Source organism: Clupea harengus, chromosome 7 (genome assembly GCF_900700415.2).
Source record: "Clupea harengus chromosome 7, Ch_v2.0.2, whole genome shotgun sequence".
Classification (NCBI taxonomy): Eukaryota; Metazoa; Chordata; class Actinopteri; order Clupeiformes; family Clupeidae; genus Clupea; species Clupea harengus.
In genome coordinates, this window is record NC_045158.1 from 5,135,694 (window position 1) to 5,157,067 (window position 21,374).

General features: G+C 47.0%; 1 protein-coding gene across 3 annotated transcripts in view; it reads left to right on the plus strand.

Annotated features, from left to right (window-relative positions):
- The window catches only part of LOC105902757 (oxysterol-binding protein 2-like), a 62,492-nt gene extending 45,435 nt beyond the window's left edge, over positions 1-17,057 (plus strand). For all 3 annotated transcript variants that reach the window (XM_031570240.2, XM_031570243.2, XM_031570241.2), the window contains 11 exons: positions 4,162-4,360; positions 4,715-4,835; positions 6,082-6,148; positions 7,396-7,551; positions 8,121-8,366; positions 9,925-10,045; positions 11,995-12,095; positions 12,305-12,400; positions 12,532-12,716; positions 13,029-13,249; positions 14,934-17,057. In XM_031570240.2, coding sequence (XP_031426100.1) covers positions 4,162-4,360; positions 4,715-4,835; positions 6,082-6,148; positions 7,396-7,551; positions 8,121-8,366; positions 9,925-10,045; positions 11,995-12,095; positions 12,305-12,400; positions 12,532-12,716; positions 13,029-13,249; positions 14,934-15,076 — 1,656 coding nt within the window. In that variant the 3' untranslated portion in view covers positions 15,077-17,057. The remainder of the gene's footprint in view (positions 1-4,161; positions 4,361-4,714; positions 4,836-6,081; positions 6,149-7,395; positions 7,552-8,120; positions 8,367-9,924; positions 10,046-11,994; positions 12,096-12,304; positions 12,401-12,531; positions 12,717-13,028; positions 13,250-14,933) is intronic.
- The last annotated feature ends 4,317 nt before the right edge of the window (positions 17,058-21,374 follow it).

A 21,374-nucleotide genomic window follows, 5' to 3' on the forward strand; every position in this document is an offset into this window, starting at 1 on the left:
GCACACTGTTGGAAGAGAGATCTGTGGAGATAGATACACCACCCTTGCATACACACACACACACACACACACACACACACACACACACACACACACACACACACCATCCCCTCCCTCTCCAGCTGCTCTACAGCAACTCACCTTCCCATGAACCCCGCCAGCATGGAGCTCGAGGGTGTGTGTGGAGGTGAGCCTGGAGAGCAGATTGTGTGTGTGTGTGTGTGTGTGTGTGTGTGTGAGTGAGAGACAGCAATAAGTATGAGGTTGCGTTGGAGTTGCAGTTGCACATCAGCCGGGGTGTGTTGTTTGGAGACGAGGCTGTCCCCTAAGACAGGCTGTGATTGTGTGACAGTGTGTGACGTAGCTTCACAGCGTTTAAAGGGTGCGGGTGTGACGGGGTTTCCAGCAGCACACAGCCCAAAGGTGTGCCTGTGAGACGAGACTGGCGATCAGCAGCGCAGAAGCTCAGGAGATCGAGAGCACGCCCAGCTAGCTGAACTTATCCAACATGGCACCGGCAGTGACAGTCTGTGTTTGTTGTCACTTTGCCTCAGTTGCTGAACTGCTAAATGAGTAAGTTACTGCTAAATGTCACAGGAGGAGGGCAATGGCCTCAGGTGAAGAGGAAGAGAGAGTGGCTCATGTGGGGAGTGTGGAGGGTAGGAGGAAGGAAGTGTCAACGGCAGACTCTCAATCTCTGTCTCACACTGACACGCAGCGTCGCTGGGTAGGGATGAAGCCACTCAAACGCATGAAGTGTGTTTCCAGAAAGACTGTTGCCAAGACATTTATTCTGACCTGGGTTGATGATGAGGGAGTTAGACGTCTGTAGGCATATAAATGTGATATAATGATGTGTTTGTGCCTGTGTGCGTGCGTGCGTCCGTGCGTGTGTGCGTGAACGTATGCTTTGTGTATATATATGTACATGTAAACATCTGCGTCTGTGCCATTCCAACATAATTTTGTGTGTGTGTTTATTTGAGAGCACTTAATAAGTGAGTGTGTTGCCATTTGTATGTGAGCATCCATCTGTGTGCCAGTGAGATTATGCAAAGACGTGTCCATTACTTCCACAACACCTATTCCGAACACACACACACACACACACACACACAACACCATTCCACAATCCTAGTGAATAAAATCCAATGTCTTCTCAGCATCAGTCTGAAACAGGAAGGTGTCAGGCCACTCTCGGCTACTCGCTCCAACCCCGACCACTCGAGTTTAGACACGCAATCTCCTGATGACCGACCTACTGGCCGACCAAGCAGCTAGTTATTCCTCAAAGCCCCCTCTAGTCACGAGCTGTCAGGCCCACTCAGCAGAAAAAAAAGTGGAAGCTGCTCTTTGAGAGGGGAGGCCCCTCGACTTAGCTGCGCTTGGGTTTCACCTCTGTGGGAGGGAGAAGGGGAAGTGAGGGGGTCACATGCTGCTGATAGATGTATGTGGAGTCAGGGACCACAGGGAGTCACAGACAGCTGAAGGTAAGGGACGTCGCACGCTTGGTGCTCTTTGATACATGCAGGGTTTTTAAATGATCATAAATGTAAATGTTTTGGGCATTGGGTGCTTTGCTGTCCCAGCTTGGCCTCGGAACAAGACATTTTCGGACTTGTTATTATGGATTATCTTATCAAGATCATTTGACCTATTATTAACGTGAAATTTTTATTTATTTTTTTATTCTAAAATAAATGTGGCCAGGGCAGGTGCCTACAAATGGAACAGGAAAATGTATGGACACTGTACTGATGCAAGGTGGTGTGAGGTTAGGGGGCGTGAAATTGGTATTGATCACCTCAAGGTTGCAAGGTGCATTTCCGTTTGCCTGCGGTTGTCAGTGGAAGACCTAAAAGCTCCTGTTTGGGTGAACGCCGCCACCTCTTTGCTTCTGGTCTCAGTCTACTCGGCTACCTCCTGGGTGCGGAGTTGTGGTGATTAGAGCTTTGATTTCCTGAATGTGGGATTTGCACTGCTGCGGTTGACATAGAACATAGAGTTCCAGACAAGGGGGAGTGATTTGCAGTTGGGAATCGGTCTAAGCTTTCACTCCATCATCTGCCGCTGCATCGCTGTCGGCCGGATGAGGCTCGGAGTGGGGTCACAGGGCAGTAATCTGCGTCCTGTGTCAAGGCTGACCTCACCACTCATCTCAACACGGATGAGGAAAGGACAGGCAGCGTGTTCGGGCATATCCTCTCCTGAGAGACGAGAGCTGTGTCATCAAGACCTTTCTTTACCCCAAGGGCTCTATAACACAGCGAGCGAGGCTGAGCAGGAAAGAATGATCTGCAGTGTTATTTAGTCTCCTGCCCCTAGAGGATGTGCCTGCTCAATATTCCACTGCATTCTCACGTGTGCCTTATTAGCCAGTGCTGGCATAGCGTAAAGAGAGTTGGACATGTAGTGTTCTCGTTATTAAAACCTGTCCATACATTGATGTGACTGACTACATGATCAGTGACTGGGATTATAAGGAACGGCGAATACGTCCTTGACTACATGATCAGTGACTGATTGGTATTGTTAGGAACGGCGAATACGTCCTTGCTACACATCAGAGGTCTCTATGACCTGTAGTAGCCTCAGCCGATAACCGCATTGCCCAATACGGTCCCAGTTTCTCCTTTGTGTCTGGGAGTAAACACGTAGTGTGTGTGTAAAGCCCTGACTCAGGTCTAATGTGTTTCCTGTGCCCATAAAGCACTCTTGTCTGAGTCCGCTCACGGACGAGGGGCCTCGATGATTTCTGTGTCATCAGCGTGCAACTCGTGTGTCACCACAAAAGGGAAATGACATCCGATGATGCTGATGCCGATGTGTGGACCATGTGACGTCCAGGATGTAGGCATATTTGAGATTCTCGTCGTGTCCAGCATGTAGTAGGCGGATTTGAGATTCTCCTCACGTGTTGACGCGTGCAACATTGCAGCATCCCGAAACAGAAAACCTCTCTGATCTAATCTAATCTAATGACTGATGGGGGTCGCATCTGTCATCCATCAAGTGCTTTTTCAGGCAGCCACACCTCATCCTCAACAAAATGGCTGGGCTTAGATCTATGCATCATACTGGAGGCTGGTGGACAGCAGCACCAGGCTTGAGGTATTGGCATCCCTTGACTGATTGCCTCTGAGCCGACGCTCCGATGGCCCCCATTGGGAAAACTCTGTGATGTGACGTCTGGGCCGCTGGGCTGGAGACAAATTGTCTGGGGACGGGAGGGGATGGATGATGTGGAGCTGACAGGAGTTGTGGACACTGACCGTTTCCATGAGACAGATGATAGCCCAGCTTCCAAGGATGCTAAATTGGTTTAGGAGTGTGCAATCATGTGTTGTGCTGTGAATATTGTGTGTGGTCAAGGTTTCAGAGGTGGCAACTCTGGTTATACCTGATTGACTCAATCATTACCAGTCAATACGCATGATGACATTTCCATTTAATTCACACTTGTTCAATGACATTTACATTATAACAACATGAAAGACTCAATCATTGTGTAGTCCTTGAAACTTGGGACTTGTGTCTGTGAGATTTTGACTTGCGTCTGTGAGATTGGGACTTGAGCCAGTGAGCTGGTTCAATCCTTGTCAGAAAACATACATTTTATTCTGAAAGAAAAAAGAGGTAGCTGATAGACTCCTTTGCTGACTGACCTAGTGTATTGTCTACTGTGGGCTGGAGCAGGTGGAGCATCTTTGTTCCAGGTGGCCGAATCAGACCCAGAGAGACTCCTAGAAAGCCAATGGCGTGTGCCACGAGGAATCCCCACCGGACAATCCTGATCTGAAATGAGCCCTAGCAGTTTTTTTTCCCCTGGCTTTTTCATGATGGATGCTCTGTATGATAAATAGCAGTGGGTCTTTAAGGATGTGATCTCTATGGAGTGGTCTGTGTGGCACAGCAGATTGGTTAAGGTCTAATTTTAGGCTATTGATTCACGCTTGAAGTGATCACTACATGGAAGTACACGGAGGGGACCAATACACAAAGCCATGAAATTCCACTTGAACGTTACCAGTTCTTGTGATCAACTGCATTTTGAACCTATTGTCACAGCTTTGCCTACTGCTAATGCTCATGTCAGCCAAGCCATAACGGAGAATACCATGTACCTCAGCTCGCCTCACCCACCCACCCTTCTCTCCACAGGCGTGCCGAGACTTCCTGGACCTAGCGGAGACCCACAGCCGGCGATGGCAGCGCGTGCTGCAGTATGAGCGGGAGCAGCGCACCCACCTGGAGGAGACCATCGAGCAGCTAGCCAAGCAGCACAACAGCCTGGAACGAGCCTGGAGAGAGGCCCCCGCACTCGCAACCAACACGCCCGTCATCCCCGCCACTGAGCAGGGTGAGAAGAGACAACCAACCCCCTGCGCTAACCCCTAGCCACAGCCTGCAGGAATGCAAGCTAAATCACTAATGTTTTGATTAGCTTGTATGTGCGCCAAAGACATTGCTGGTCTGCCTGGTGGAATCCTAATTAGCTTGTTAAACCTTTTAGTCAGTTCATGACCCTAGTAGATTTGACAGTATCTCATTAAAAAATTTGACTGAGCTTTTGCTAAAGTAGTTTGCAGTTGCATTCATGTCACGTTGTAAGCCGGTAATGGACCTGATTACGGGATTCTTTTTTACCAGCGATGATAATGAATGAGCCAATGCCTGTATGGCGATGATGATGATAGTGATTATGATTGAACAGGGAGTGAGAGGCCGCGGAAAGAGGAGGCCAGTGATGAAGATGAGGATACGGAGTACTTCGACGCCATGGAGGACTCCCCAGCCTTTATCACAGTGACCGCCACCGACCACACGCAGCACAGGTGAGCTTCACACGCACACACACACACACACACACACATATAACACACATAATGCATAACACCCCTATACATTCACCTGTGACTACCACCAACCATCATCTACTACAGCATATCCCTTTAATTGTCTGCTCAACCGTTTGGTAGAGCACACCTTGTATTATTAAATCTTCATTAAAACACTTTTTGTAAACTTCTCACAATCGTACTGAGCCATCTGTGCTAATTGGTTGAAGTATGCTGCATAGTCTCCAGGAGCTAAGAAATGCACAGGGTGATTTTTCCCTTGGGGTGGCCCTTTTAAAGGCACGTGATGAAATCGCCATTCCTCCAACCGCCATGACAAACACAGCACACCTCAATCGATTGACACACATTTCTGCATCACCTGTGGTTTGGAAACGAGGTGGAAGAGTCTCTGTCCAAACCTTGATCTGCGTTGCTAGTTCACCGAAAGTTGACGAGCAAGACCACCCATCAGTCATTGCGTGCATCTTGTAAATTAATCAAATCATATTTATCCAATAGTTACATACATTACAAAATATTCAGTTTTTGTTTCAATATTTTATTTCAGTGCTGTCAAATTTTCACAAAAGCAGCAACAAGCATCGGAGGTGTTAACGTTACGTTAAGTTACCATTGTAACGCAACTAGGCACTGATGGCTGTGTTGGAGATGTGTTGTTGATGATGTGTGTTTCCGAATTGAGGAAATGTGTCGAGGCAAGTTCCCTTAACCGATATTCCCTGAATAGGGAACAGGGAGTAGGGAGTGCTGTTCACGTGCACTGTGGAAAGGAGCGCAGCTTAAAACTTTCTTCATTGTGCAGAACAATTAAGAACATTGTTCTACGAGTTTCATTAAACTTCATGTAAGCCTGTGGCATTTTGCAGTATTTGCATACGTTTAAATATCACGCTTGTCTCACACACCCCCTCCCGGACAGACGCTCCTTTGGCTCCCACTCTTGTCTGCTTTAATGAGGGCTCTTTCTCAGCTGGCTCAGCTCATCGCACGCTCCATTCAGCAGCCCAGGATGGCACTGCACACTCCTCATTAAAACACATCTCCGAGAGATGTCTCAAAGCCCTGCACACACACATACACACAGCTGCTCTCATCTCCAGAATTATGTTTGAACTCATGAGCCGATAGGTCTAGTCATGGTGATTTAATTGGAAAAACGTCTTCTTCTTCTTCTTCTTCTTCTTCTCCTTCTTCTTCTTCTCCTTCTTCTCCTCTTTAGACGCTCTCAGAGTAACCTAAGTGGAGCCAGTGGAGGACACCCCAACGATTGGAACCAGGAAGACCATGTGAGTCGCTCGGGTGGTTAATGTGTGTGTGTGTGTGTGTGTGTGTGTGTGTGTGTGTGTGTGTGGTTAGTGTGAAGTGTTAGTGTGTAGTGGTGAGAGTATGACCTCCAGCTCTGTCCCACCGACTGTGCTGTCAGTGTCCGGTGAGAAAGAGGCCGGATGACGCAGGAGCCTCTCTCACCCACGGGTGCTCCTGCGCCCACACACATATGGCCCCTTTCTCTCTCAAATGCAAACGCAGTACGGCACAAACACACAGCTCACACAGATCTCAGGCTTAATGTGGACCCATTGTGAGCTCTGTGACAATGTCCCTCTTAGACACACACACACACACACACACACAAAGTCACATGTTTGGCTTGCATGTTCAGTTACAGTGTCAGTTCAGTGAATGTTCTTCAAATTCACACACACATGTGTACAGACACACACATTTATGTTTTTGTGCAACTATTATGTACTTTCATCCTACCTTCCTGTTGATTGAGGTGTGAGGTCTGTGTGAGTGTTTCTCTCACTTCCTCTCACGCACACACACACACACACACACACACACACACACACACACACACACACACACACACACACACACACACACACACACACACACACACACACACACACATCCTGTGCCATGCAGTGTCTGCGCCGAGAGACTGCTCTCTCCACAGATCCACAGCTGTTTGGCGGCAGCCTGAGCATCTTAATTACGGCGCTGACATCTGCCCCTCCACCCCCCCTTACATGAGTCACTCCGCCTCCGGGGGGGGGGGGGGGGATGTGTGTGTGTGTGTGTGTGGGAATGTGTATATGTTTGAGCAGGGAGGAACAACAGCTGAGCACCATGACACAAGCGACTCCAACTGACTAGCACTGTCGATGCAGCAAGGACTCGGCTGAAAGAGAGATTAGTCATGGCTGGGAAATTAAACTTGTTGCGAAGTGAAACATTTTCATGTTTCTTAATCAGTTTCTTCACTCACACTTGTATTTATCTCTGTTCCATCACTCTCCATCCTTCTCTCCCCCCACTCTCTCTCCCTCCCTCCCACCCACCCACTCACTCTCTCCCTCCCAACCTCTCTATCTCTCTCTCTCCCTCCCCCATCCCCTCTCTCTCCCTCTCTTTGTCCCCCCCCTCTCTCTCTCTCTCTGTCTCCCTCTCCTTCCCTCTCTCTCTCCCCCTCTCTCTCTCTCTGTCTCTCCTTCCCGCTCTCTCTCTCTCTCTCTCTCTCTCTCTCTAGATGATGTCTCCCAGTTGTAATGATTTGTCAGGGAAGGAGATTAAGCCCCGCAAGCGGAGGCGGACTCACATCGCAGACAAGCCCAACTACTCCCTCAACCTGTGGAGCATCATGAAGAACTGCATCGGCAAAGAGCTCTCCAAAATCCCCATGCCTGTAAGAGCGCGCGCCACTCCCTCTTATGTTTGTGTGCGATTGGATGCTGAACATATAATACACAGTATGTTGTTACCAAATGAATGTGCTGGATATAGTACGAGTGGTTGATCAGGTAGATGTTAAAATGAATGAGAGTTTCTGTAATATTAGTTTTTAGGCTAGCTGAATGAGCTTGAAAATCAACTTCAAACCTGGCAGGACCAGGACCTCAGTCTCCTGAATGGGACTGTTTGCTCCTATGTCAAACACTGTTATGCTCAATGACTGTAAAAACATGGACAGTGTGCGCTCAGTCAAAAGTGAAGCCACCGGAGGGAATTTAAAAATATAGCGGAGATTTAACCAAATGTTGTTCATTCTGGACTTGGCCGATTTTCCGATTACTACGTATACTCTGGCTCCAAAGAGCACTTACTGCGCAGGGTCTAGCTCCAATTTTGCCAATATGGTCGACCAATTTTGGCTTCTTCTTCAGAATGGGCCGACTCCACTGAGCATTCTCTCTCTCTCTCCCTCTCCCTCCCCCCCTCTCTCCTTCCCCCTCTCTCTCTCTCTCTCTCTCTCAGGTGAACTTTAACGAGCCGCTCTCAATGCTGCAGCGTCTGTCGGAGGACCTGGAGTACCACGATCTGCTGGACAAGGCGGCGCGCTGTGAGAGCTCGCTGGAGCAGCTGTGCCTGGTGGCGGCCTTCTCCGTCTCGTCCTACTCCACCACGGTGCACCGCACGGCCAAGCCCTTCAACCCGCTGCTGGGGGAGACCTACGAGCTGGACCGCCTGGAGGAGTATGGCTACCGCTCGCTGTGTGAGCAGGTCAGAAGCAAACACACACACACACACACACACACCACATCTGCATGCACATGCTCACACACACACATCTGCATGCACGTGCTCACACACACACATCTGCTTGCACATGCTCACACACACACACACACACACACACACACACACACACACACACACACGTGCTCACACACACACACACACACATCTGCATGCACATGCTCACACACACACACACACACACACACACATGCTCTCACACACACACACACACATACACACACACACACATCTGCATGCACATGCTCACACACACACACACACACGTGCTCACACACACACACACACATCTGCATGCACGTGCTCACACACACACATCTGCATGCACATGCTCACACACACACACACACACACACGTGCTCACACACACACACACAAACACACACACACATCTGCATGCACGTGCTCACACACACACACACATCTTCTTGCACATGCTCACACACACACATCTGCTTGCACATGCTCACACACACACACACACACACATACACACACACACACACACATACACACACACACACACACACATCTGCATGCACATGCTCACACACACACACACACGTGCTCACACACACACACACATCTTCTTGCACATGCTCACACACACACATCTGCATGCACGTGCTCACACACACACACACATCTACATGCACATGCTCACACACACACACACATCTACATGCACATGCTCACACACACACACATCTGCTTGCACGTGCTCACACACACACACACATCTGCTCACACACACACACACATCTGCTCACACACACACATCTGCATGCACATGCTCACACATACAGACATTAGTACATGCACATGCACAAACACACACTTATCCTCAAACTGGCACATTAGTATATGCACATGCACAAATACACACTTATCCTCAAACTGCATGCACGTATTTAAACACAAGAAGCATCCATCTGCCAGACTGCAACACATATAGCCTCACAAACAGACAAACAGCTGCAGGACTTGCCGCAGGAGTATTGCCTTAACCCTCTTGAGTGAGACACTTTTACTCACAAACACTTTTTTACAGTATGCTCTGTCAAACTGTCACACACACACACACACACACACACACACACACACACTCACACAGGTGTGCTCGACACACACATGCTCACATATGCATCAGCGTAGCACTAGATGACCCCGTGAGGTGTTCTCTGAAGCTGGACGGTCAGCAAGCTCAGTCTGTCAATACATGGATCAGATTTAGCTGTTTCACCAGCTTAGAGAAATATTCAATGTGTGTGTGTGTGTGTGTGTGTGTGTGTGTGTGTATGCGTGTGTGTGTGTGTGTGTGTTCTCTGGGCTCAACACTTTTCACTGTTCAATTCAGAACAGATTCAAACATCGCTTTCACCCTGTTGAGTGACACAAATACACACAGAAACACCATGTCGGTTTCCCTTCTGAAACACAGCTTCCATTAGCAATGGCTAACCCTCCTCTCCCCTTTCCTCTCTCTCTCTCTCTCTCTCTCTCTCTCTCTCTCTCTCTCCAGGTGAGCCACCACCCCCCGGCGGCCGCCCACCACGTCATGTCACAGCGCGGCTGGACCCTGTGGCAGGAGATCACCATCGCCAGCAAGTTCCGTGGGAAATACCTCTCCATCATGCCCCTGGGTGAGTGGCAGCCATGCCAGTCTGTAGTCAGGGGCCACTCTACACTCTCAGCCATGCCAGCCTGTAGTCAGGGCTCTCTCTACCCTCTCTCATGCCAGCCTGTAGTCAGGGCTCTCTCTACCCTCTCAGCCATGCCAGCCTGTAGTCAGGGCTCTCTCTACCCTCTCTCATGCCAGCCTGTAGTCAGGGCTCTCTCTACCCTCTCTCATGCCAGCCTGTAGTCAGGGCTCTCTCTACCCTCTCTCATGCCAGTCTGTAGTCAGGGCTCTCTCTACCCTCTCAGCCATGCCAGCCTGTAGTCAGGGCTCTCTCTACCCTCTCTCATGCCAGCCTGTAGTCAGGGCTCTCTCTACACTCTCTCATGCCAGCCTGTAGTCAGGGCTCTCTCTACCCTCTCTCTCTGTAGTCAGGGCTCTCTCTACCCTCTCTCATGCCAGTCTGTAGTCAGGGCTCTCTCTACCCTCTCTCTCTGTAGTCAGGGCTCTCTCTACCCTCTCTCATGCCAGTCTGTAGTCAGGGCTCTCTCTACCCTCTCTCAGTTCTGTGCTGGGCCTTCAGAAAGGTGCACTTTTTGGGAGCATTTTGGGACGTTGCTGGAAATGTGTTAACACTGACGTTTTTAGCACTAGCACTTTATTTCAGCAGTACATCTCAACGAAAATGAGAATCCGGTGCAGAATTGCTAAATCATAACATTGCATATCTCACCGATTCTTGCACTCCTATCCTGCACAGAGACTCTAGGCAACCCTGGAGTCTAACCCAACGTGGGGCTGTGTAAGCACATTGAAGGGGTCACCCAGGGTGTCACACACCTCCACACCTGACTGTACTCTTTGGATAAAGGGTCAACAACAACAACAAAAAGGATTTTGCACTAAATCCCTCAGCTGGAAGATGTTTTTGTGTTTATGTTTCAGAGTGCACAGGTGAATACTTAACTGTTAGACATTAAACAGGAATGACAGCCTATGTTGATGTTACAACCTGCAACAGTTTCAGTGCCATGTACAATACTGTACACTAAACTCCACATGCCTTCAGTAACTCACCATATACAACACTGTACACTAAACTCCACATGCCTTCAGTAACTCAATGGAAACCACATGCAGAAAGTAACTATTGAGATGATTTAAGAACTGTAGAGGAAGCACTAAAAATGGAGACTACGGGACATCACTCGTTCTCCTGGGCTGTGGGTGGTGTGACAGCTCTGAGCCCGGGTTCTCTCCGTCTGTGGGCTGTGGGTGGTGTGACAGCTCTGAGCTCGGGTTCTCTCCGTCTGTGGGCTGTGGGTGGTGTGACAGCTCTGAGCCCGGGTTCTCTCCGTCTGTGGGCTGTGGGTGGTGTGACAGCTCTGAGCCCGGGTTCTCGCCGTCTGTGGGCTGTGGGTGGTGTGACAGCTCTGAGCCCGGGTTCTCTCTGTCTGTGGGCTGTGGGTGGTGTGACAGCTCTGAGCCCGGGTTCTCTCCGTCTGTGGGCTGTGGGTGGTGTGACAGCTCTGAGCCCGGGTTCTCTCCGTCTGTGGGCTGTGGGTGGTGTGACAGCTCTAAGCCCGGGTTCTCTCCGTCTGTGGGCTTGTTATCCTGGCTCCAGCTCCAGCTCTGGTTCTGGCTCCGTGTCGTACAGTACAGAGCGTGAGAGAGGTCAGGGCTGCAGCGGCATGTAAATGAATCCCGGGGGGTTTTACAGCTCCTGTGACAGCGGTATAAACTGCAGGCATAAACCAGTGTAATGGCCGTGCCCATGCGTGTGTAAATACAACAGTTTGTCAGCGTCAGACCCATCGCCACTGACACCGGAGCTGGAAACGACTCCATTGACACTGTGAATTGAGTGTTTGCTTAGTCGTGTCTTATATATAGTATTTATAGTATTTATTTATTTTCTTTTTTCTTTTTGCGGTCTCCTTCTCTCTCTCCTCTGTGCTCTGGTGATGTGTTCAGGTGCCATTCACCTGACCTTTGCGAGTGGGAACCACTACGTGTGGCGGAAAGGGACCTCAACGGTGCACAACATCATTGTGGGGAAGCTTTGGATCGATCAGGTCAGAGTTCACCCTGCTTGTGTGCACTGGTCTATGTGTGTGTACTGTGTGTGTGTGTGTGTGTGTGTGTGTGTGTGTGTGTGTGTGTGTGTGTGTGTGTGTGTGTGTGTGTGTGTGTGTGTGTGTGCACTTGGTCAATTGTTTTAAATGCATTTACGTCTCAAAACTTCACTACCATGGTTCTGTATTTTCTTCTGTGTGTGTCTCAGTCCGGGGACATTGAAATAGTCAACCACAGAACCAAGGAGACGTGTCAGCTGAAGTTCTCCCCCTACAGCTACTTCTCCCGGGAAGTCCCCCGCAAAGTAAGGCCCTCCGCACCTCCCCATCTCCGTAAACAAACCATGTCTCAGATGCTACATCAGTGGGTAAACTCCTGTCTCCCATCTCCATAGTAACCTTTCTCTCCTCCTCCTCCTCTGCCATGGTCTCCTAGGTGACGGGGGTGGTGACAGACTGTGACGGGCAGGCGAACTACATCCTGTCGGGGACGTGGGATGACAAGATCGAGAGTGCCAAGATCGTCCACAGTAGCCGTGGGAGCAGCAGCTCCGAGGGCAAACAGAAGACCGTCTACCAGACGCTCGGCCCCAAACTGCTCTGGAAGAAGTACCCGCTACCGTAAGCACAGCACAGCGCAGCACAGTACATCAACACAGTTTAACATTGGCCATTTTATAGGACGAAACACTGTACGGGTATGATATATTCAAAGAAATATTGCAGTACAATATATTACAGCAAACCAAGGATCTATGTGAAGAGAACATAACACAGACCTATTTACCATATGCCAGTACAACAAAATGAGGAAATAAACGAAGTTATAAATAATACAATTGAATTGATTCAATTTGAATTGATGTGTCTAGCAAGGCCTGATAATATGATATCATAATGATAACGGCGATACCCTGTCCCTCTCTGCGCCAGGGACAACGCGGAGAACATGTACTACTTCTCCACGCTGGCGCTGACTCTGAACGAGACGGAGGAGGGCGTGGGCCGGACGGACAGCCGGCTGCGGCCCGACCAGCGGCTCATGGAGGCCGGCCGCTGGGACGAGGCCAACATGGAGAAGCAGCGGCTGGAGGAGAAGCAGAGGGCCGTGCGGCGCAGGAGAGAGGCCGAGGCCACGGACGCTCTGGACGATGGTGAGGGAGGGGAGAAGGGGAGAGGGTCGGGGGTTAGGGGTACTCAGGGAGGGAAAGTGAGACGAGCAGGAAGGCGGGGGGGGGGTCAGAGTCACGGAAGCAGGAAGAGAGACAAAGGAAGAAAGAGAGATCCACCTGACAGACGGTGAGGGGAAGAGGGAGGGAGGGATGGATGGTTAAAGAAAGGGTGACATGTGACTGTGGAGGAGAGGGGCTGAGGACATGAGCGTGACAAAGATGAAAGACTGCTGACGCTTTAAACGCACCTGACAGAGAAAACGGTATTGACAAGCCACACCAGATACCGAGGACTGCTGACATACTTCTTCGGCAAAACAAACTTAAAATAGGCAATGAAAGAAAGATGGAGAGAGGAAGATTGGAATCAGGTGAAGGTTAGAGGGTGAGGGGGGGAGGCAAGAAAAAATGAAGCCAGACAAAACCGCAAGGAAGTAGCGAGAAAGACACGAACAGACTCAAGAGAGGAAAGACAAGATGGATGAGAGATGCTGAGAAAGTCAAAGAGAAAGTGTGTTTGAGTGAGTGAGTGAGTGAGTGAGTGAGTGAGTGAGTGAGTGAGTGTGGTGCGTGCGCGTGGACATGTGTGCTGTGGCTGGGTGCTTCAGTGCTGTGATGTGCTGACATGTGTCTGTTCTCTCCCCCTGACTCGTGGGCAGAGAGTGATTATGACTCTGGTGAGTGGGGCTGGCCGGGGGTCCTCTCTATGAGAGTGTGTGAGTGCATGTTTGGATATAGTAATAATAATAATAATACATCACATTTATAGAGCGCTTTTTAAATGTGTGTGTGTGTGTGCGTGCGTGTGCGTGTGTGTGTGCGCGTGTGTGTGTATGCGTGCGTGCGTGGGTGTGTGTGTGCCCTGGGGTGGGTATCCAAAGTAATCAGCTATAGTATGTAGCCCTGAAAATATCTCTTCCAGTAAACCAATAATGTATCATCTGAGAAGATTTCAAAAGGTATTACTGTATCTATTTCAGTTGTCCCACCCCTAGTGTGTTTGTGTGTGTGTGTGTGTGTGTGTGTGTGTGTGTGTGTCTGTGTGTGCCCGTGTGTGTGTTTGAGGTGTGTGTGTGCACGAGTGCGTGTGTGTGTGTGTGTGTGTGTTTCTAAACACAGCATGCAGATTTTGACATTGATCTGCTATGGTGATTTCCACCATGTTTCTCACATAATTTTCCTGCTTCCTGACTTGCGTGTCTGTGTCCCCTGCAGACGACAGTCCCCCCCCCCCCCCCCCACCCCACTGTGAGTCTGTGCAAAGCTCGTCCTCAGGGTCGGCCAGTGCACAACTTTGCCCCCCTCCCCCCCGATGCCAGTGTGCCTGGCCTTTGGGCTGGTTGTCACGTGAAGCCTCCTAAACGCATTAGTCTCACATGTAGCAAATTAGCTAATGCAGATAAGTGGTGATAGGTGCCCAGGTAGAGCACATAGTAAAACAGGCCAAACATCACCAGGCCCAGACCCAAAGACAGAGTGCACTGTGCCATCCGAAATCAGTTTATTAATGCATTCGAGCCTTCCATTTCCAAACTGCTCCTCCATATTGACAGCAACAATGGTTGAACGGGCTGGAAATGTTTCCTTGAACTATTGTTTGTTTATATACAGTATATGTGTGTGTGTGTGTGTGTGTTTATGTGTGTTTGTGTGTGTTCTGCCTCAGGTCGCGAGTACGAGGGCTACCAGCCTCTGTGGTTCCACCAGCGGACTAACCCCATCACCGGGGAGACCAACTTCGTGTACAAGGGGGGCTACTGGGAGGCCAAAGACAGGCGGGACTGGAGCATGTGTCCGGACATCTTCTGAGCCTCCAGCCAGCCTCGCTGCTGCCACTGGCAGACCTGCAGACAGCCCCTTCTCCCCCCAACAAGACAGACACACACACACTGGGTCCTGAGGCCTGTCCCCCAGGAGGAGCCCCCAGAGTAGAACAGTACCGAACAGAACCGACCCGAATCGAACACAACAGAGTGGCCTGGCTTTAGGAGCTGCAGCTGTGTAGACATTGCTGCTGCTGCTACTGCTGTGTGTGTGTGTGTGTGTGTGTGTGTGTGTGTGTGTGACATATCAGCGCCATACCTTGTCCTCGTCTTCTCAAGAGGCAGTGTTGGTGCGTGCTTCTCTGTGAGGGTGGTCCAGATCGCTGTGGCCCACCCCTGCTATCCACACCCCAGCATATCTTCCTGTCCGAAAAATCAGGTGCTCTGGTCACGTCCGGCGCTTCACCTCCCCACAAATGCACTGTACTTCTGCGCACAAGGTCACGACCTCGTGTGGTCTGCACTGTCACAGTCACAACTGGTTTTTGCCCCCTCCCCCCATTTATAGAAGAACTGGTTTAGACTATTTTCTCTCTATCTCTCCTACTGGCCTGGTTGCCGGATGAGTGAGATGAACTCAAACGTCCTCTGGTAAGAGGAAGAACAACTTAAGGACCTGTAAACAAAGACAACAAATCTTTGTATCTTTTTTCTTTTTTTTTCTTTGACCTCATTATTTCTCATCATGTTGACACCATTGAGAATGTGCAAACCCCGCATTAGCTGAAGAACCTGGAGGGGACGAAGTCACTGGTTTGTTGTTTGAATGGCAAAGTTGGTATAGCTGTGGTTGACCGTGGGAGGGGGGGGGGGAGGTAGTTTCTGACGCACCTCCTCCCTTTGCAGCCACCCACTGCACTGTTATCAGCCAATCCAGTGTGTCCCACCAGACATATAAGACGCACACCCACTCAACAACCCTCACTGATGGAGACGAGAGTCAGATCCACTCAAACTAACCCACCTCACCTCAGTCAGTCAAAACTAACACAGAGAGATATTACTGTCCTTGATTGGACTAAATCATTAGATCCCCCCCCCCCTCCCTCCCTGTAGGTTTGACTATGTACTTCAGTATTGTTGGATGTTTGTCCCATGATGAAGGCCTCAGCCTGTGAACGATCTACCCTGTGAGCACCATGCGCTCTGATGTTACCTGTCAGAGGGAGCACAGACACATTATTATAAATAAATGTGATAATGAACTTTGTTAGCTCAATCTCCGAAGGAACAGATTTAATTCGTTTCCGGGAATTCACTTTGAGGTGTCGACATTAATCAGTATCCAAATCTGTCATAATTTCAGTTTCAATGATATTTCTCCAGTATTCACATACTGATGCAGTTAAAAACAGACTAGCCAGTCTGTGCTTTCATTCTTCATAGCTGTAATTGTGTAAAGCTGTAAAAATCTAAATCACGGGACAATATTATTCATCTGGAGCTTGATCTCCTGGCATGAGATTTGGAATAAGGTAAGGAGCGGCACGCAGCTGAATCTCCCAAGTGAAGTAAAGTTAGTTTACTTAGCCTAAGCGTGGGCTGTTCAAGCCGCGATGCCAAGAGTCTGAGTTGGGAGAGGCCGTGTGACTCTGGCCACCTAGCAGGTAAAGCCGGCTTGCTTACTGTAGCCCTCCAGAATGAACAACAAACCAAATGATCTGAAACTGTTCAAAACAGATCTAGTCTTCAGTTTCTTAAAGCCCAAAACAAGGTCTAGAGTTGGCATCAGCTGTGCACATCATTTAAGAAAGACATTTGCCCAAATCACATGTGATCATGTTTTCTTAGTGATGTTAAGAATGTAGACATTTTGGCCAGACGTACTATACTCCCCGTCTGTTCCCGTGTGGGTGTTTTTGTGTTGACATAATTCATAACAAAATAATCTGAATATTGATGCTTTAAAAAGTAATAGTGGTACTTGGTTAAAAAAATAATAATAAAGATAAGTTTGTTGGATCAAATCTGCAGTGTTAAGGAATAGTGCTGAAAGTTTTCTGATAAATGTGAATTGAAGTCCAACACCATGTTGCACCCTGATCGAAACTCTGAGTAGCTTCTGGGGATTTAGTTCAAATGTACTATTTTCTATTAGAGGACACTGACTCAGAAACTGCAAGCCACTCTTTTATATAATCACTTTATATTAACATAACGCTTTTTCTTAAGGTTGGCTTTTGAGTTCTTCACTATGTTGGATCGCTTCCGATGTGGCCTTTTTCAAGTTTTTGATTTCAGTCAATGGTTTAGCAATTTACAAAGAGTATTGAGTTCAGGCACTTTGAAGGTATTTTTAAAATAATCCAGGTACAGCGTCAAATTGAGATTAGAGACTAATATCATGGAAAAAATCAGAGAGATCAGGTGAAGAGGCACATCTGAATGACCCACAGATACTTCAGTGGTTGAAGAGGGGCTCACTGAACTGGGAAGTAGACCACTGCACCGAATATCATGTCTGTACTTGCTGAGCCAAAGTACAGAATAGTTGAAAAGTCCTTGGCCACGTGCACACTGTCTTGCCTGGCACTCTTTTGAAGAAACCAAGTGTTTTTCTCTTTTATACTTTTCTATTTCTTTCAGTGGCTTCAGGTTCCATGCACATATCACTTTTTTTTTGGTTGTACATGCACGTACACATACACACCCTAAATCTCACTCAAACTAATACACACAAAAGCACACACCAACCATCAGCTCCTAAATGTACCTCAGACATGCATACATATATTGTGTAGTGAAACAACTCAAGGTTTATAGTAGTATGACAGATTGCTCTTAGAGTCATCACCAATACTCCACTATTAGAATACAGACTGAGTGCTTATTACTAATACATTGTAGTCTCATAATGTTCACTCTATACTGTAAGTGTGTTACTGTAAAGATAACACTAAGCTATCATGTACATCATTCTGATGGTTTGAGGCTAATGCTTGACTCTTGGCCATGCTCAGCTATCTAGCACCCATGGTAGAGATTTATTTTTAGTCATATCGAGAGGGATAAACAAGTATTTTAATATGTTTGAGAATTATTATATAAAAAAAAGGCATCACATTGTAATCCATTCATTGTGTATTTGTGTTAAGAACATTTGAAGTGACTTAAGTTGTAGCAATAATGATTCCATGACTCGTTGTTAGGTGGGCTGTCCACTTCAGGAGGAAACAAACAAAGCCTCTGCACAGGGTGCTCTGTAGCCTAACGTACAAGACTCTTGATGCCTTCCCTGTGTGACAATTAGACATGTAATGGCTTTTACATTTGCTTTTTCCTTTTCAGTTTCACATGCACTTAATCCTCTGGCCTTTGGTTTAGCTTTATTTTCTCTTTTTTTTTTTCTCTGTTTTTTAACAGCGTGCCATTGTCTTCCTTTTTAAGAACATGTAAATATGTACTCGTATGTATGGACGCGATTTGCAGTGTGTGTATGTATAACAAATTTCCCGCTCGGTCGGATTTAATCGGTGGGACATTTTAAACTGGAGTACAATAATGAAGACGAGGACTTTGTCATCTCCTCGCTTCGTCCGAATTGACTCTTGGTTGTCAGACCTTTTACCCGTCATGACACTTCGCTCTTTCACCTGCCGGTTTCCCTTTTTCCCCCTTTGATTTACTGTTCGTTTCTGTGCCAGAGTCAAGGCACCGTGAGCGTGCTGAGCAGCACAGGTAGCGAGCATCTCTGTTTCTTTTCCCATGGGACTTTTACCTCGTCTGCACCTGCTAAAAAGTGTGCTGATACTTCTACTGGGGTCGTTCTCTCTCTGTCTCTCTCTCTCGCTCTTTCTTTTTAAATCATTTTTACTTTCCACCATTCATTTATGCAGCAATGTTGTCTACAACATAGACTGACAAAATGAAAAAGTGGAGATAATAAAACTTTTATTTGTTGAAAGCGGATTGTGAAAAGTGTCTTTGTGTGTGGCAAGATTGTATTAATAGACGTGACTGCCTACACACCCACCCACCCCCCACTCGCTGAAGACAGAACAAACACATACGTAAATACTTATATTCAACACCACACACATTACTGTGTTACTGTATAGATTATGTACAATATATTCCTATATCATTGTAACTGTCGGATAATGATCATCTTCAATTATTACATCCAGCAATTTCCTTATGTTTTGTTTCAGGTGTTTTGGCCTAGAGACCATAGAATTTGTCTTGGTTTAAAAATGGGATGTATCATATAATTTCCTTCATTAGTGCCTGGCAACTTAACCATAATATGTTAAGATTTATTTTATGAATGTGTGCATCCCTCCATCGAATTAGAAAAGTCATCACAGTGGTGGAGTGCTCTATATTGCACTCTACTGTATATTGCATATATTATATATATGTATGTATGTATGAAGATGAGGGCATGGTGGTGCAGTGTTTAGTGTCACTGCTTAACAAGCTGAGGACCCGCTTACCTTCATATCTGAATGTGCGATTGCCTCTAAGTGCATTTCAGGTCATCGTTGGCTATCATTTATTTTTAAATATACCACAACAGATATGTATGTATATACATGCTGGTAACATAGACTGAGGCCATGACCCTTTAATTTCCAGACATTATAGATTTTGGTGTTATCAGTTGACTATTATGAAAGATGAGGTGTTTATATATGTAGCAGATGTTTTTATCCAAAGCAGCATACAAATGGTACTACTACTACAGCTAATAATAATAAAACAAATAGGCTGCTCTTTAATTCAAACTATGAATATGCTTAACTGTACCTAAACCCTAGATGAATGTAGGCAGACATTGCAGTTAGAATTCTGGGTTACCTCAGTGTCACTCACATGACATCACTGACTAGAATGTTGTGAGAATTCTACTTTGACCTGAGAAACCTACTCTGAACTTTAAAATTCTACTTTGACATAGAACTCTCTCAGTTGCACCTGGCTAGAGACAACATTACAAAGCGCTTGCTGCCAACAATTTCACGTTATATTGATTGTTGATGTTTGACTTGGTTGATTATCTTATATATTTAATTGATTTATTTTGTTTGAATGCTTATTTCTAATATTTACTAAGAGGTTTTTTTGCAGGTAAGACATTGTTACGAGGTGAGTCAAATTAAGCAAAAAAAGGACTTGTTAGCACAACATTAGAGATGAGGACGAACAGTAGCTACACTGTCTACTCTGGCAGCGAGGACGAGATGAGAAGACAGATGAGCTGGGCCGAGCAGGTCGACATCGCTTACCCCCTGGATGAGTGTGTTCAGAGGGCAGTGTTCTGGCTCCGCCAGCGAATGTTCGATTGTCGAGAAGGAGTTTTAGTTTGAAAACGAGAATTATAAAACAATTGGGTTCTATTGAATTATTTAGCTGTTTCTGATTGGACGAGAGACGTTCCATGAGTTGGAATATCCCAGGACATCCCAACTCGGACTTTTCACAGCTAATAATAAATCACTCCGCGATGAAACATACAATTAAGCGATAACCGTTAATTCAAAGTTCTTATAATTCCAAAAGACGTTGACAGTGGAACTATTTTTTTGTTGCGGAGAAACAATGGCGAAATAAACATGTTTTAATCAATAACTTCGTGTTTAAATGTTAATTGGTTGACTATAAAATTGTTTTATAAAAGCAATATAGTACTCGTGCGAGTGGGGTAGGTAAGGGATATTCCCACGGGTGTTGTTGCCTGCGCCACTCGGCCTCCGGCCTCGTGGCTACGGCCGAACACCACCCGTGGGAATATCCCTTACCTACCCCACTCGCACTCGTACTATATTGCTTAAATAACAAAGACCGTTAAATCATAATTCGGTCATAATTTGGCAGTTAGAAAATGAATATGAAAAGTTCGCTTATGTGTTTGTTAACGACTCCCTCGTATGCTCTTTAAAGGCATTTTCTGTAAGTATAGATATATTAGTTAAATGTTCAGGAAATGTCAATCACTAAGAGATAGGCTACTATTTAATGTAAATACATTGTTTCATTGTATATTTATTGGATACATTGATGTTGCTAGTCATCGCTATGCCGTTAGCTAATAGGTTTCTTGATACTTTTGTACTATGTTTTGTATTACGATGTTGTAATCGATCGTAATTATTATTGTAATCTTATTTGTATATATCTGTATTGCAGTTTCACACCATTACCAAGATAAACTTCACCCTCGGTGACCAAGCTTGTTTTGTGTCGGTGTTTAACTTACTGAATAACTGACCAAGGAGCTCAGTATTCTCATATTCTCATATTCCGCCTATAACACTTATCATTGCAATTTTCGCTGAATATGG